The following is a 16,855-nucleotide window of genomic DNA, read 5'->3' on the forward strand; positions in this document are numbered from 1 at the left end:
GTTTAGAGATACAGCGTGGAAACAGGCCCTTTGGCCCACCGAGTCTGCGCCGACCAGCTTCTTCTTCTTGTGAATGAAACATAAACCAAAGGAATAGTTAGATCTCAAGCCGGGTGTTGAGCAGCCAAGTTGTTGTCTCTGCGTCAATGTCTGCCAGGCCCTGAGCTCCATTTGGTGGGTGGTAGAGCAGGCACCCAGAGATGACATGGTTGGCTGTCTGTTGTTCTGCTCTGCATTCACAGGCTGGACTCTGTGATCCCCCCTGTACACTAGTTCTATCCAACACACTAGGGGCAATTTACAGAAGCCAATTAACCCCCAAACTTGCAAATCTTTGGGATGTGGGGAAAAACCGGTGCACCCAGAGAAAACCCACGCAGTCACGGGGAGAATGTACAAACTCCACACAGAGTCCACCCGCAGTCAAGATCGAACAATGGTCTCTGGCGTTGTTAGACACCATCTCTACCGCTGCTTCACTGTGATGCTCTTGTTATAAATGTCATTAATAATATTCCCAGGATATGTTGGCGTGAGAGTCCCGTGAAGTTTCCTTGAGTGATTCTGTTCATTGTGCCAACGTTCATTCTCCTGGTTTAACACTAGAGCGGAAACAGTTGGTTTCTGGGTGAAAGATGGTCAACAATATAAAAACTCATCTCCTATCTCCTATTTGCTAATCTCTCTCTTGCTCTTTTTTCTTTCTTACTTTTCTTTCTCACTATCTCTTTCTCTTTTTACACACACTACACATTCTTCTACTCTCTATTATCTTTTTCTCTCTCATTCCTTAAAAAAAAAAAATGAAGTTGTACATAGAATGTATCATGTCAACATTTATTTGGCACCTGAAACAATGTACCACTGCATTGTACTTACTTCTAATAAATAAAATAAATTAAAACAAACTGAGAGCTGAATTAATTCTCGATGAAACTTGAATGCAGAGTCTGCCGGATATCCAAGGGAAGAGAGATTCAGGAAAGGATGGGAAATGCAAGTGCCGTCGGTCACCTCTCCTCCTGTTGTCCTAAATTCCTTCAGCTTCTCCCAAAAAAAAGAGGAAGAACAATACCTGGTGTAATCAAATGTGTTTGACAGAATATTAACTCTTTGGGAAGTCTATCCATTTGTACTATTTGCATTTAGGTTGTGACCAAAATTCAACCAAGTTTTGTCTTTAAAACTGAAAAAAAAAAACCAGCAATAAAACCAATAAATGAAGAGACAAAGAGACTAAAAGGAGCTTGGGTGCGGCTCGCTTTAGTCATCTGGGTCTCCATGGGCAGCTCTCCCAGCTCAGTCGAGATTCAGGGTTTCATTCCCAATCCAGAGAATTCAGCAACAGGGAGTCCAAGCTGCAACAGAGGCACAAGAGACTGCAGGAGCTGGAATCTTGAGCAAAACACAAAGTGCTGGAGGAACTCAGCGGGTCAGGTGGCATATGTGGACAGTTTCTGCACATTGTTTCTGCCTGCTCCTGCCCCAATGAAATCATTTCTACTTACCTTGGAGTGAGAGGAAGGGTCTAGACCCAAAACATCGCCTATTCCTTTCCTCAGGGGATGCTGCCCGACCTCAGCATGTTGTGTCTATGGACAGTTTCAAGTGGGGATCTTTCTTCAGACGGATGATCAGTCCCACCATCTCACTGGTAAACACCTCCCAATGCCAGAACCTATTTTTCCCTCCGGCTGCTGCTTCTAATCTTCTTCTGCCAAGCCAGGGGAATAAGGGTTGAGACTGACCAGGTAGCTGAGGTTAGGCTGCAATGATAACAAAGGTATTTCACAAGAGATAAGTTAAAAGGTGACAAAGGTTCTGTATCTCCCAGCCCGTCAGGCAGTATATGTTCCAGATGCCTCCCACCTTATTGATTTACAAAAGAATTCTCAGATCTCTTCTGTTTATGGGGATGTGGATCTTCAAATCATGCTCACCCAGATTGATAGATCTGTCCACATCTAGAGGTCGTAATTAAATCCTCATTCACGCCGTGGGACGGGAAGTCACTTGTGATTTTTCTCCCACAAGATACTTGTCCAGACATATCTGACTTCATTGCTGATTACTTTCTTTAGCAGATTTCTAAGGAAGCATTTCCTCCTCCATTTCTGCATCTCCCGGGACTTGGATTGGAGGAATTCGCAGCTCGAGATGGAATTCATTGATAAGGCTATCAGGTCAACTTCATTCTCCCTGTAAGTTTTAAACTCGCTAATGATATTACAATCTTATATTGTCACATGTATCAATTAAGGTACAGTGATATTCATATTACCATATAGCCATACTAAAAAAAAGCAACAAGACACACAACTGCATAAAAGTTAACATAAACATCCACCACAGAGGATTCCTCACTGTGATGGAAGGCAATAAAGTCTAATCTACTTCCCTCATTTCATTTTTCTCCCGCGGTCGGGGCGGTCGAAGCTCCCGCGGCTTGGAACTCCCGTAGTCGGTTTCTAACCGGATACCGCGAACTCCACAATGTTAAAGTCCGCAGGTTCCCGCATTTAGAGCTCCCGAAGTCGGTCTCCAGCAGAGGCGTCCAACTCCCTGATGTTAGGCCGCAGTGCGGACGGAGATACGATACGGAAAATAATCGCATCTCCAGGATTTAAAAAAAGTTTGCCCCAACCCCACCCCCCACATAAAACACGGTAAAGAACACTAAGAACATACATGTAACACATGCTAAAGACACAGCAGAGAAGGAAGGGACAGACAGACTGTTGGCGAGGCAGCTATCGCTGGCGCCACCCATTGTTTGGTTTTATTTAGCATTTAGAGTAGACTTTCTATAGGATGACAGCTGTTTCCCAGTATTATTCCAGTTCTTGTTGGTGGCAGTAACTTCTTGATCCTGTGACCATGACAGTTCTAGTTGCTCCTGTGTCTATTCCAGGACTTTTTGTTACAACAACAGTTCTTGGTGCAGCCATTGTGACAGTTCTTCACAAGTTCACAAGTTATAGGAGTAGAATTAGGCCATTCAGCCCGTCAAGTCTGCTCCACCATTCAATCATGGCTGATCTCTGCCTCCTAATCCCATTTTCCTGCCGTCTCCCCATAACCCTTGACACCCAGTCTAATCAAGAATTTGTCTATCTCTGCCATAAAAATATCCACTGACCTGGCCTCAACAGCTCTCTGTGGTAATGAGTTCCACCCTCTGACTAAAGAAGTTCCTCCTCCTTTCTAAATGAGCGCCCTTTAATTCTGAGTCTATGTCCTCTTGAATTAGACTTTCCCACCAGTGGAAACATCCTTTCCACATCCGCTCTATACATGCCTTTCATTATTCTGTAAGTTTCAATGAGGTCCCCCCATCAACCTTCTAAACTCCAGCGAGTAGAGGCCCAGTGCTGTCAAACGCTCAGCATGTGCTGACCCACTCATTCCTGGAATCATTCTCGTAAACCTCCTCTGGACCCTCTCCAGGGCCAGCACATCCTTCCTCAGATATGGGGCCCAGATTTGCTCACAGTACTCCACATGCAGCCTGACCAGCGCCTTGCAGAGCCTCAGCATTCCATCTCTGTTTTGTATTCCAGTCCTCTTGATATAAATGCTAGCATTGAATTTGTCTTCCTTACTACCAATTCGAGTTGCAAATTAACTTTTTTGGGAGTCTTGCACCAGCACTCCCAAGTCCCTTTTCACCTCCGATTTCTGGATTCTCTCTCCATGTAGAAAATAATCAATGCCTTTATTCTTATTACCAAATTGCATGAGTCGGCACTTTGAGTCTTGCTCCAGTAACTCTGACAGTTCTTGCTCCAATAACGGCTCCACTTTGTTTTGGTGCAGTAACTTTTACAGTTTCTTGTTGCTCATGTAACTGTTATTACTGGCACCTATTTTGCAGTTCCATATTTCGGAGAGTAATACAGCATAATATTACAATGCCTGAAAATTTGAAACAACAGAAAATGCAGGAAATACTCAGCAAGTCACAGTGTCACTAAGCGGTAGAGTGGGAAAATAGATCCTTCAGCCAACTCTTTAATTCGGACAGCATCTGTAGAGGGAGATACAGAGCTGGTGTTTTAGGTCTGTATGTTGTTGTTAGGTCAACTGAGCCATTAACTCTGCATCTCTCTTCACTGATGCTGAATATTCACGGCACTACCAAGAATGTTTGTCTGGATAGACACAAAGTGCTGGAGTAACTCAGCGGAACATTATGCATCTCTGGAGAAAAAGGATGGGCGACGTTTCAGGTTGGTGCCCTTCTTCAGATTGGAGTCCGAAGAAGGTTTCCTACCCGAAATGTCACTTATTCCTGTTCTCTAGATATGCTGCCTGACCCGCTGAGTTACTCCAGCACTTTGTGCCTATCTTCGGTATAAACCAGCGTCAGGCTATTAAACCTGGCTCGGACAAAACTCTCATTATTAATAACCCATTTTCTGTTATTTGCACTTCATCAGTTTATTTATTCATGTGTGTATATATTTATATTATGGTATATGGACACACTTATCTGTTTTGTAGTAAATGCCTACTATGTTCTGTGTGCTGAAGCAAAGCAAGAATTTCATTGTCCTATACAGGGACACTTGACAATAAACTCACTTGAACTTGAGCGTCTGCAGTTCCTTTCTGCACAATATTTATCTCGAACTCTTTTATCAGGTTGATCATTATTGGAATGTTTGGCCATGGGTGGCCCTGGTGCATTGTCAAATCAATTGTCTACTTGGAAACACAAGTAGTTCCTGGAAGTAATGCTGATTTATTTTTCTCTATCAAAACAGAAATCTGTTCACAGAAATGTAGCTCTAAGGCAAGAATCTTTCACATTTATATATGTAACAAATGTGATCTAACTTGTGGGTTGTGGAGTTAGCTGCAGCCTGTGCTCTTCTGACAGTGTCCCCTGCTGTTGCCGACCGACTCTACATCTGACATTGATTACGGAGCTGAAGTGGGTCCAACCCACCAAAGTTGCAGAATGTCCAGCTGTTTCGCACTCGCCTCCTTTGCAGATGGATGGGTCCTCGGTTTCCTCATCTGATCAAGTAACTTGACAGAGCTTGGCTCCGGCAGCCTCTCGGAAATGCAGCTCATGCTGGTGCTACTAAACTAAACAGAGCCATTGAAACCCACTTTCTCAGCGGCGTTGCGCTCAAAGCCACAGGAACAGTGAGCCCTCCACAGGCTCCTGCGTGAAAGTGGATTTCAAAGTGAGAGAAACCTGACAATTTGAGCTTCAGTAAAGATGAAGTTTGTTCCTCGCTCCAAGAATGAAGATTATCTGACTAAAGTATTTATGTGCATAGCTGTAACGTTGGTGTTTGTACCTGGACAGCAAGATGCAGATGCATTCCCTGCCTGGCGACATCAGTTAGTGAGTATAAACCTTAACCCTTTAATTGCTGAAATTCATTAAAATCCTCTAATACCTTCAGTGAATTTTTTTGTCTAAAAGTGCATTTGAATGAACAAGGGCGTAATTCTTGTACAATCGGAAACTGCTGGATTTATTCAGTGGTCAGAAAGGATTTCTGGAGAGAGAAAAACAGTTAATGTTGCAGGTTAGACACAAAATGTTAAAGTAACTGAGCGGGCCAGGCAGCATCCCCGGATATAGACACAAAATGCTGGAATAAATCAGCAGATCAGGCAGCATCTCTGGAGAAAGACACAAAATGCTAGATTAACAGTGGATCAGTCAGCATCTCTGGGGGGAAAGGAATAGATGACATTTCAGGTCGAGACCCTTCTTCAGGCTGAGAACATGGACAGGTGACATTTTGGGTCAGGACTCCTCTTCATCAGGCTTTTTGTGCCTTTCCTTGGTGAACCAGCATCCACAGTTCCTTGTTTCTACAAATGTTTCAGGCTGATGGCTGTTTGCTACCACCTTCTGTCTGTCCATTCCAGTTTGCACCCTGTCCCTGGAATGGTCCCCAGATCTCCCCACTCCCCAAACCTGCCTGGGCAGCGTTTGACCGTGCAAAGTGGGAGAGATGATCTGGCCATTTGTGTGAGTTGAATAATCTAACCTCTCTCAGTGCTGTGAGACCGAGATCTCTGTCCTCCACTGCTCCCGCATCGGGTGGATGGGCTGAGAACCCATCCTCTGTTGTTGGGGTGTGTTTCCACTCCTCTCCTGGCCTGGTCAAAGAATGGACACAAGATGCCTCGATGTCAGATGCAGTCACAGCCCTGTCCCCAAACCTACAGCCCAAACCACAACCAGCAAGTTGACTCCTGCCGATTGGTAACATCAGCTGATGAGCCTGTTTTAAAAAAAATATATAGTTTAGTTTATTGTCAAAACCGAAGATAGATACAAAAAACTGGAGTAATTCAGCGGGTCAGGCAGCATCTCTGGAGAAAAGGAATAGGTGACGTTTCTGGTTGGGACCCTACTTCAGACTCGTTTAGCTTTTGTTGTGTGCTAACTAATCAGCAGATAGATTATACATGATGATAATCGAGCCATCCACAATGTACAGATACAGAATAAAGGGAATAACTTTTAGTGCAAGATACAATCCAGTAAAGTCTGATTAAAGATAGTCCAAGGGTCTCCAATGAGATAGAGAATAGCTCAAGACTGCTCTCTAGTTGTTGATAGGATGGTTCAGTCACCGCATAACAGCTGGGAAAAAACTGTCCCTGAATCTAGAGGTGTGTGTTTTCACACTTCTGTACCTGGGAGAGGGGAGAAGAGGGAGTGACTGGGGTGAGACTCCTGTGTTCAAGAAGGAACTGCAGATGCTGGAAGATCGAAGGTACACAAAAATTGCTGGAGAAACTCAGCGGGTGCAGCAGCATCTATGGAGCGAAGGAAATAGGCGACGTTTCGGGCCGAAACCCTTCTTCAGACTGATGGGGGGTGGGGGGGAGAAGGAAGGAAAAAGGGGGAGGAGGAGGAGCCCGAGGGCGGGGGGATGGGAGGAGACAGTTCGAGGGTTAAGGAAGGTGAGGAGACAGCAATGGCTAGCAAAACTGGGAGAATTCAACGTTCATGCCATCAGGACGCAAGCTACCCAGGCGGAATATGAGGTGCTGTTCCTCCAATTTCCGGTGTTGCTCACTCTGGAAATGGAGGAGACCCAGGACAGAGAGGTCGGATTGGGAATGGGACCATTCCCAATCCGACCTCTCGGAAACCCGCTGAGTTTCTCCAGCAATTTTGTGTACCTGGGGTGAGACTCCTACTTGATTATGCTGCTGGCCTTGCTGAGTCAGCGAGAAGTGTAAATAGAGTCAATGGAAGGGAGGTTGGTTTGTGTGAGGGTCTGGGCTGCGTCCACAATTTCTTACTGGTCTTGGATGGAGCTGTTCCCAAACTATGCTGTGATGCATCCCGATAAAATGCTTTCTACATTTTGAATGTTGAGCATTTCTACACCGTGGAACTAAGACACAATCTCGTTCAGATGGTAAGCTCCTTTGAGGAGTTGTTAGAGTGGCGTCTTGAGACAGTTTGACCAGTCAATGTCTTCCTCTCCCAGATCACAGGAGTGCTTGTCATTGGAGGTATTGTCTGAGCACAACAACTAAATGCCTGTCAAGCTGCAACCAGTCACGCTGCCCCCTTTAAAATAGTCAGAAGAGTTTTATTGTCACATGTCCCAGATAGAACAATGACATTCTTACTTGCAGCAGCACCACATAATATGTAACCTGGGAGCCGTGCGAAGTTAACAGCGCCCCTAAACCCCGTGAATTGTTGAATAACTTCCACATTTTAACCTGGGTCCCACAGCTTTTTGCAACATGTCCAATGATGGGGTGGATTCTGTAGACGTGTCCCCGGTTTCCCCACCTGCCCCTCAACGTGAACGCCTCCGCCGCCGCATCCAACCCTGCGCCAGTCACACTGTGTTAAGTATTAATGTCCATGGCGCTGGAAACGTGAAGTTTCTCCAGCACCAGCTTGTTGCAAGAGGCAGCGGCTTCTTCCACCAGTGGTGCTGGTTTTTGCTATCGACGTTACGGGGGGGCGGGGGGGGTCGTGGTGGTGCTGGTTTCTTCGTGTGCATTTTCTGTACATGTATCTTACCTGTTGAGCAGCAGTTTTGTGAAGCCCGCTGATCAAGGGACCTGTGGCTTTGCTCCCCCCAGCATCAAGACGCGTTCCCCAGTTACCTGCAGCTGGACGTGGAGCGGCTGGACTCGCACCCACACCGGGCACGGAGCAAGAGATACACGTTAACCACGCAGATGCTCAAGTGGCGTCACTTCAACTTAACCTACAAGTAAGGACAGGGTCGGGCGAGTTTGTACCGTTGAGGTTCTGAATCCAGAGAGACCAGAAGCGAAACAGAATCCTTAGCCACCGGAGATACACATTAAATGGAGAGACACAGTAATCTCGTTGTATGTGACACATGCAATGACAATAAAGCATTCTGATTCTGATTCTGAGATAGACACAAAATGCTGGGGTGACTCAGTGGGCCAGACAGCATCTTGTTCTCCAGGGATGCTGCCTGACCCGCTGAGTTACTCCAGCATGTTGTATCCATCTGCCGTGTGAACCAGCATATGCAGTTCCTCCCTGTACATTCTGTCTGCTCCTTAGCCACCGGTTCTGCTTCCCCTGTTGTTTAAATACACTGCCTTGTTGTACAATCAGATTTACCCGTCCCCGCCCCGACTCCATTTCACCCAATCGCTGGTGAACGAATTTCTTTGCATCCTCACATGAGTGAGACCAAACATAGACTGAGCGACTGTTTGACCCAACACATGCTTGGTCCACCAAGGCCGGCTGAATCTTTCATTTTTAACTCGCCCTCCCATCCCCATACTAACCTTTTTGTCCTGGGCCACTCCATTGGCAGGCAGAGAGAAGCCACATGCAAACTGGAAGAACAGCACCTCACATCACGTTTGGGCATCTTACAACCCAGTGGTAAGAGCAATGAATCGTCCAATGTCAGGTAAACTGTCCACCTCACTCTCACCTAACCCCTCCCCAGCGGGCACCTTTCTCCCATTACCCCTCCCACTCAGTTCCTTTTCCTTCCCCAATCTGCTCATCTCCCACCCTTCCCTACCCCAAATGCCCCATTTTCTTTACCCCCGCCCACTCTGGGCCTGGAGCTCATCTGAGATTCCAGCTGCTATCCCATCACCACCACCACACTCTCGTTAACTGAACTTACAAATCAAAAGTCTTAGCAGTCCAAACACAACCCTGAACTGATTTATATTCATGGTGGAGATATGGTTGTTTAACAAGGAAGGAAAGTACAACATATCAGCCAGTTCAGCATTGAATAATTGATGTTTCAGCACAAGATTCAAAGCCAATTGACATTCTGTAAACTAGGGTACTGTTCGATTCACGACTACCCCATTGCGGACATTGGATTTTGTCCGTGGAACTGATGCACTGCAATACTGAGGACAATTCTGCACTTGAGTCTGGAAATTAGAACATAACCCACCGGGTCTTTGAGGAGCTTGGATTTCTCTGTTCAGCAATTGTTCATTCTGGATCTCAGATCGGTAGATATTTGACAACCAGAGGAAAGAGTTGGGATTATATGGGAAGGCAGCTCAGGGTCAGAGGTCAAAGGGGCCTCATCCTGTCGCTGGTCAAGTTGCAAGATTGGAAGTCACTGAGAAAGATATTCATTCCAGAGGCGGACGTTGCTAAATCTGCGCATACGCTCGTGTATATGTCACTTGTACATCATTTCAACAAAGTGCATTTCCTCTCTCCACAGGATCTTGTCCTTTCCAAAGACCCTGAGTGAAGAAGACACAGCGAGAGGGATCGCAAAGGCTTTCCAAATGTGGAGTGAAGTCACTCCGTTCAATTTCACTAAGGTTCCTCCAGAGGCCGAGGCTAATATTAAGATAGGTGAGCTCCTGCAATGGTTTTATGCAAAGGTTGATTGTGAAAGGGAGTGCACAGATATTTGATAAAGGTCAAACAAGCCCTAATAAGTTCTCCTCACTCGCCGATCATCTCCTCCCTCTCTTTTCCTCTGCCTTTCCCGTCCCTCTACCCCCCTCACTCTCTCCCCCTCGCTCTCTCTCACTCATTCTCGCTCTCTCTCTGATACTCTCTGGCACAGTTTGGGAATTCTAAGGAGTAAGTTATGCGTGTATTTGGCTAGAGAGGGAGTGATTAAGGATGGTCAGCATGGTTTTGTTTGTGGGAGATCGTGCTTTTTGAAGAGGTAACCAAAGAGGGCAGAGCTGTAGACAATGCCTATATAGACTTCAGCCAGACGTTTGATAAGATTCTGCATGATAGGCTGCTCTGGAAGGCTAGATCACATGGGATCCAGGGAGAGCCAGCCGACTAGAAAGCAAATTGGATTCATGGAAAAGAGCGGAGGGTGATGGTGAGCAGTTATTTTTCAGGCTGGAGGCCGGTGACTAGTGTGTGTCTCAGGGTTCGGTGCAGGGCTCATTTGTTTGTGGTTTATTCCAGCAATTTGGATGAGAATGTTCAAAGCATGATTAGTAAGTTTGCAGATGTCACTAAAGTTGGTGGTATCGTGGATAGTGAAGATAGTTGTCAAAAATGACAGCAGAACCTTGATCAGTTAGACAAGTAGTTTGTGGAATGGTTAATGTGCAGATAGGTGTGAGGTTTTGCATTTTGGGGCCTTTACCGTGAATGACAGGGCCCTGGAGAGTGTTGTAGAGCAGAGGGATCTCGGAGTGCAGGCACATGGTTCCCTGAATGTAACGTCACAGGTAAATAGAATGGTCAAGAAGGCTTTTGGTACATTGGCCTTCATCATTCAGGGTATTGAGTATAGAAGTTGGGGTATAATGTTACAACTGTACAAGACTTTGATAAAGCAGCATTTGGAGATTGTGTTCAGGTTTGGTGTTCAGGGTGTTGTTAAGCTGGAAGGAATGTGGAAACTTACAAAGATGTTGCCAGGGTTTGAGTGCCTCAACTATAGGGACTTTATTCCTTGAAGTACAGATGGGGGAGGGGTGATCTTATACAGGTGTGTTAAATCATGATGGGAATAGATATGGTGGATCCACAGAGTCTTTTACACTGAGTAGGGGAATCAAGGAACAGAAGACATAGTTTAAGACATAATTTACTTTAGAGACAGGATGTGGAAACAGGTCCTTCAGTCCGCACCAAGCAACAGTCACCCTGTACACTAGTTCTATCCGACACATTAGGTCCAACTTACAGAAGCCAATTAACCTTCAAACCTACATGTCTTTGGAATGTGGGAGGAAACCAGAGAAAACTCGAGCAGTCACAGGGAGAACATACAAATTCCACACAGACAGCACCCGTTGTCAGGATCGAACCCAGGACTCTAGCACTGTTAGGCATCAACTCTACCGCTGTACCACACAGCTTTAACGTGAGAGGGGAAAGATTTAATAAGAACCTGAGGGTCAACATTTTCACACCGAGGGTGGTAGGTATATGGAATGAGCTGCCAGAGGAGGTAGTTGAGGCAGGTACTGTAGCAATATTTAAAAGACATTTAGGTAGGTACGTGGATAGGAAAGGGATTTAGCAGGGTAAGGCTAAACGTGGGCGTGGGACTAGTGTAGATACTGCATCTTTGTCGGCTTGGCAAGTCGGGCAAAAGGGTTTGTTTCCACAGTGTATGACGCTCTCTCTCATTCAGCCACTCTCTTCTCTCACTCTCACCAAGCTCCCGACCAAGCCCCCCCCCCCCCCCCCCCCCCCCCTGCCCCCGACCCCATCATCTCTTTCACTCAGTGCCCATCTGCCTCTTTGAGATTTAATTTGGTTTGACTATAAGGTGCAGTTCAGTTCATTCAAGAGAGGGGAAAATGAGCAGTCTCAAGGCAAAACCAAATCCGCAGTGATTCATCCCAAACTGTAGAGCAGGCAGGGGAGTTGATGACACATTTGATTATAGCCCTGTTAAGCCACTTTGATGTGGTAGCTGTTAACGTCGAATCATTAACATCAGACTCTTCACCTCTTTTCCCAGGGTTTTATTCCATAAATCACACCGACTGCCTGAAAACTCCTTCACATCCCTGTTTCGATGGAATAACGGGAGAATTGGCACATGCTTTCTTCCCGACTAACGGAGAGATCCATTTTGATGACTATGAGCACTGGATAGTGGGTAAAACGCGATTCAGCTGGGCGAAAGGTGAGTCTGCGCAAGAAACAAACAATTTAACAGTACCTGTAAAACCGCAGCAGAGTGGTGCTGCGGTAGAGTTGCTGCCTTACAGCGCCAGAGACCCCGGTTCAATCCTGACTATGGGTGCTGTCTGTATGGAATGTGTATGTTCTCCCTGTGACTGCTTGGGTTTTCTCCGGGTGCTCAAATACGTGCAGATAAATGCACATTTATTCCATTGACAAAACCACCGCCAGCTTATTTACCAAAGTGCATCAATTCCGTAACTTTGCTGCGGTCTCCCAATGTAAATAGAAACATTCTTGCGTGGAATGTTGCTGCCTGTCCCGGGACGAGACATGGATCTCGGTGGGATAATGGATGTTTAATTCAACTGATGACCAATTGCCAGTCATTGTTATTTGCTTGGTTATAATTAATGATGAGGCCGATGTAACACTGGGCTGCTTCATTGACGTACCACACAACCAGAACAACCACTAGGTCAAGAGTGTTTTATTGTCATATGTTCCAAACAAAACAATGAAATTCTTACTTGCTGCAGCACAACAGAATATGTAAACATGGTACACTGTAAACAATATAATAAATAGTATATGTATCTACACACACACCCACATACACAGACACACACAGACATGTACACACATACATAAAACTAACACTAATAGTGCAAAAAGACAAAACCAATGCCCCCCAAGTCTATGTAGTTCAGAGCTTATTTGGAGGTTGTAGTGTTTAATAGCCTGATGGTAGCAGGGAAGAAGCTGTTCCTGAACCTGGACAATAGAGTTTCCAGGCTCCTATATCTTCTTGCTTAGCCGGACATAGTGCAAACTCCATCATCAAGTTCGCCGACGACACCACTGTTGTTGGACGAATTACAGATGGTGATGAATCAGAGTATAGAAGTGAGACCGACCGACTGACCAAATGGTGCCAGCACAACAACCTGGCTCTCAACACCAGAAAAACCAAGGAACTGATTGTGGACTCTGGAAGGGGAAGGATGAGGACCCATAACCCTGTTTATATCAATAGGACGATGGTGGAGAGGGTCAAAAACTTTAAATTCCTGGGCGTGCATATTTCCGAAGATCTTTCCAGGACCCAGCACACCGATGCAATCATAAAGAAGGCACATCAGCGCCTCTACTTCCTGCGAAGATTATGGAGCGTCGGTATGTCAAGGAGGATTCTCTCGAACGTCTACAGGTGCACAGGAGAGAGCATGCTGACCGGTTGCATCGTGGCTTGGTGCGACAACTGGAACGTCCAGGAGTGGAAAAGACTACAGAAAGTTGTGACCACTGCCCAGTCCATCACTGGCTCTGACCGCCCCAACATCGAAGGAATCTATCGAAGTCGCTGCCTTAAAAAGGCGACCAACATCATCAAAGACCCTGGACACACACTCATTTCACCGTTGCCATCGGGAAGAAGGTACAGGAGCCTGAAAACTGTAACGACCAGGTTCAGAGACAGCTTCTTCCCTACAGCCATCAGGCTATTAAACATGACAACAAATAAGCTCTGAACTATAACTGTTATTACTGCACTATATTTGTTTATTTATGGAGAATGTGTGAATGTGTGTACACACACTGAACTTTTATTTCTCCCGCTGTGTACTATGTTTACATGTTCTGTTGTGCTGCAGCAAGTAAGAATTTCATTGTCCTGTCTGGAACATGTGACAATAAAACACTCTTGACTCTTGAGTGAAAGGAGTGTGTGGCTAGGCTGGTGTGGGTCTCTGCTGATGTTGGCTGCTTTTTAGAGGCAGCGACTGCTGTAAATCTCTTCAATGGTGGGGAAATCAGTACCTGTGGTGGTCTGACCTAATCCAGTGTCCCTGACCTGTAAGTGTGACCTGACCCATGACTGACTCACCCCCCCGAGGACACCATGTGACAAATGACACTCCACATTATTATTAGGGCTCTTTATTCACAGGTAGTGTTGTCACTGGGTGGGCAGATCCAATGCTCAATCACCATGTTGTTGACCATAAGGCTCCCAGGCATGAGAGCTACCCACACTCTGTGGGTCTGGGCTCAGAGAAAGTGAGATAGAGCAGTTAATCACAACTTAAAAGGCTCTTTGTCACCTTACTAACGCTTGTCTCTTAATGACAAATTATTTAATTAACTTAATTTTAACTCTCCATGCTGCGGTGGTGGGATTCGAACCATCGCCTCTGTAATATTAGTCCAAGCTCTATCTGACTGTTGGGTCTTGTATAGTCACGGCTCATGTGCGCATGTACAGGTCTGGAGTTACCGTGGCGGGGTCAATGAGAGTGGTCGCGGCGTGGCGCGGTGCAGCTGCGAAGGTTGATTGTTCCGTCAATGTGCCTGTATTGTGTCGTGCAGTGGTGTGGCTGACGGACCTGGTGCACGTGACTGCCCACGAGATCGGACACAGCCTCGGCCTCATGCACTCGCAGAACTCCAAGGCGATTATGAACAGGAACGCAACTCTAACGGGAAAAGACAAAATCACTGCGGACGACATGTGGGGCATTTGGAGACTTTACGGTGAGGAGGTGCTCTGCGTCGGTACCTTTCCACTCCGGACTTTGGTTAGGCCGCATTTGGAATATTGTGTGCAGTTCTGATCGCCCCAATACAGGAAGAAAGTGTGAGCTTTGGAGAGAGCGCAGAAGAGGTTTCGCAAAATGCTGCCTGGATTAGCAGGTATTAGCTGTGGGGAGAGGCTGGACAAACTTATGCCCCTGTCCCACTTAGGAAACCTGAACAGAAACCTCTGGAGACTTTGCGCCCCACACAAGGTTTCCGTGCAGTTCTGGAGGTTGCAGGTGGTTGCCGGAGGTTGCAGGTAGGGAGACTGACAAAAACCTCCGGGAACCTCACGGAAACCTTGGGTGGGGCGCAAAGTCTCCAGAGGTTTCTGTTCAGGTTTCCTAAGTGGGACAGGGGCATAAGACTGTATTTTTTTTCTAGTATGTTGGAAGCTGAGGGGAGAACTGATAGAAGTATATATAAAATTAGGAGAGACATAGATAGGGTAGACAGTCAAAACATTTTCTCCAGGGTGGAAATATATAAAATTAAAGGGGTGGAGAAGAATAGATGGCGTAGCTTTAAGGGAAGAGGGGTAAAGTTTAAAGGAGATGAGCGGGGGAAAGTTTTTAACGCAGGGAGTCATGGAAACCTTGAACGCACTGTCAGGGGAGGTGGTGGAGGCAGATGCCATAGTGCCATCTAAGGGTCATTTAGAAGGATACATGGATATGCTGGGAATGGAGTGAAGTGGAGCAGGGAGATGTGATTAGTTTAACTCGGCACACTGTTTCGCACGGACGTTGTGGGCCGAAGGGCCAGTTCCTGTGCTGTACTGTTCTCTGTACACAGACCAGTGAGGGAGAGAGGGTGAGCAGCTTGCACTGCGCAGTTTGGAGTCTGAGGTGGCTGAGGTTTGTGAGTCGTGGTGCCTTTCGCCAGATACACAGGCCCCCGTTGCTGCACTGACCCCCCCCCCCCCCCCCGACACACTGTTTGCCATTGCACGGACGTTGATTTCCTGCTGGGGGACCGAGGCCACTGGGTGTTCCAAAGTTCCTGTGAACTCAGCCAAGGAATCTTACTCAGTTGCTTTCCCTCGTAAATCACCACGATTATTCTTGGGTGATAAGATCTGGGTTGTGGTTTGGAATTGTGAGTTCAAGCTGCAGTTCGTGCAGCAGAAATGAACCCACCCAACTTGTCAACCCTCCCCCCTGCTGGGACCATGTGGCCTCACTGCAGAGGGGAGGGGGTTGGGAAGTCCTTCTGCTGCCGCCTCAGAGACAGTAATGCTACACAACAGTAACACTACATTCTGCACTCTGCTAGTTTTCTCATTGCACCATCTGTCATACTCGGGTACAATAGCACACAAACAAAAAGCTTTTCACTCTGTCTCCACACACATGACAATAATAAATCAAAATTAATACCCACCCCCATCTCAAAGACAAACTTGACCATCTAGTCAGGGAGAGAGTTCTATGGGTGTCCCAAACAGGTGCAGCAGCACAATAGATATGATGGCTGGAGTCTCAGGGGACAGGCAGCATATGGAGAAAAGAACACCTTTTGGGTCGAGACCCTTCTTTACACTAGTCAGGGGGAAGGGAAACAGGAGATATAGATGGTGACCTGGAGAGATATAGAACAAATTAATGAAAGATATGCAAAAAAGTAACGATGACAGAGGAAACAGGCCATTGTTAGCTGTTTGCTAGGTGAGAACAGGAACCTGGTGCGACCTGGGTGTGGGAGGGATGGAGAGAGAGTAGTTCAGGGGTTACTTGGCGTTAGAGAAATCAACATTCATATCACTGGGTTGTAAACTGCCCAAGCGTAATATGAGATGCCGTTCCTCCAATTAGCGATTAGCCTCACTCTGACAATGGAGGAGGCCTAGGACAGAAAGGTCCGTGTGGGGATGGGAAGGAGAATTAAAGTGTTTAACAACTGGGAGATCAGTTAGGTCCAGGCGGACTGAGCGAGGACGTTCGGCGAAACGATCGCCCAGTCTACTTTTGGTCTCGCTGATGTACGAGTCCACATCTTGAACAACAGATACAGTAGATGAGGTTGGAGGAGGTGCAAGTGAACCTCTGCCTAACCTGAAAGGACAGTCAGGGTCCCTGGACAGAACCGAGGGAGGTATAGGGACAGGTGTTGCTTGTCCTGTGGTTGCAGGGGAAGGTACCTGGGGAGGGGATGGTTTAGATGGGAAGGGACGAG

The 16,855-nt window shown here is 46.5% G+C and overlaps 1 protein-coding gene across 1 annotated transcript in view; it reads left to right on the forward strand.

Annotated features, from left to right (window-relative positions):
- Window positions 1–4,816: 4,816 nt before the first annotated feature.
- mmp23ba (matrix metallopeptidase 23ba) overlaps window positions 4,817–16,855 on the forward strand; it is a 24,406-nt gene continuing 12,367 nt past the window's right edge. The window contains exons 1-5 of the mRNA XM_055659533.1: window positions 4,817–5,359; window positions 8,092–8,225; window positions 9,705–9,841; window positions 11,937–12,104; window positions 14,474–14,638. Coding sequence (XP_055515508.1) covers window positions 5,231–5,359; window positions 8,092–8,225; window positions 9,705–9,841; window positions 11,937–12,104; window positions 14,474–14,638 — 733 coding nt within the window. The 5' untranslated portion in view covers window positions 4,817–5,230. The remainder of the gene's footprint in view (window positions 5,360–8,091; window positions 8,226–9,704; window positions 9,842–11,936; window positions 12,105–14,473; window positions 14,639–16,855) is intronic.

The sequence above is a fragment of the Leucoraja erinacea genome, chromosome 30, assembly GCF_028641065.1.
Source record: "Leucoraja erinacea ecotype New England chromosome 30, Leri_hhj_1, whole genome shotgun sequence".
Lineage (NCBI taxonomy): Eukaryota > Metazoa > Chordata > Chondrichthyes > Rajiformes > Rajidae > Leucoraja > Leucoraja erinaceus.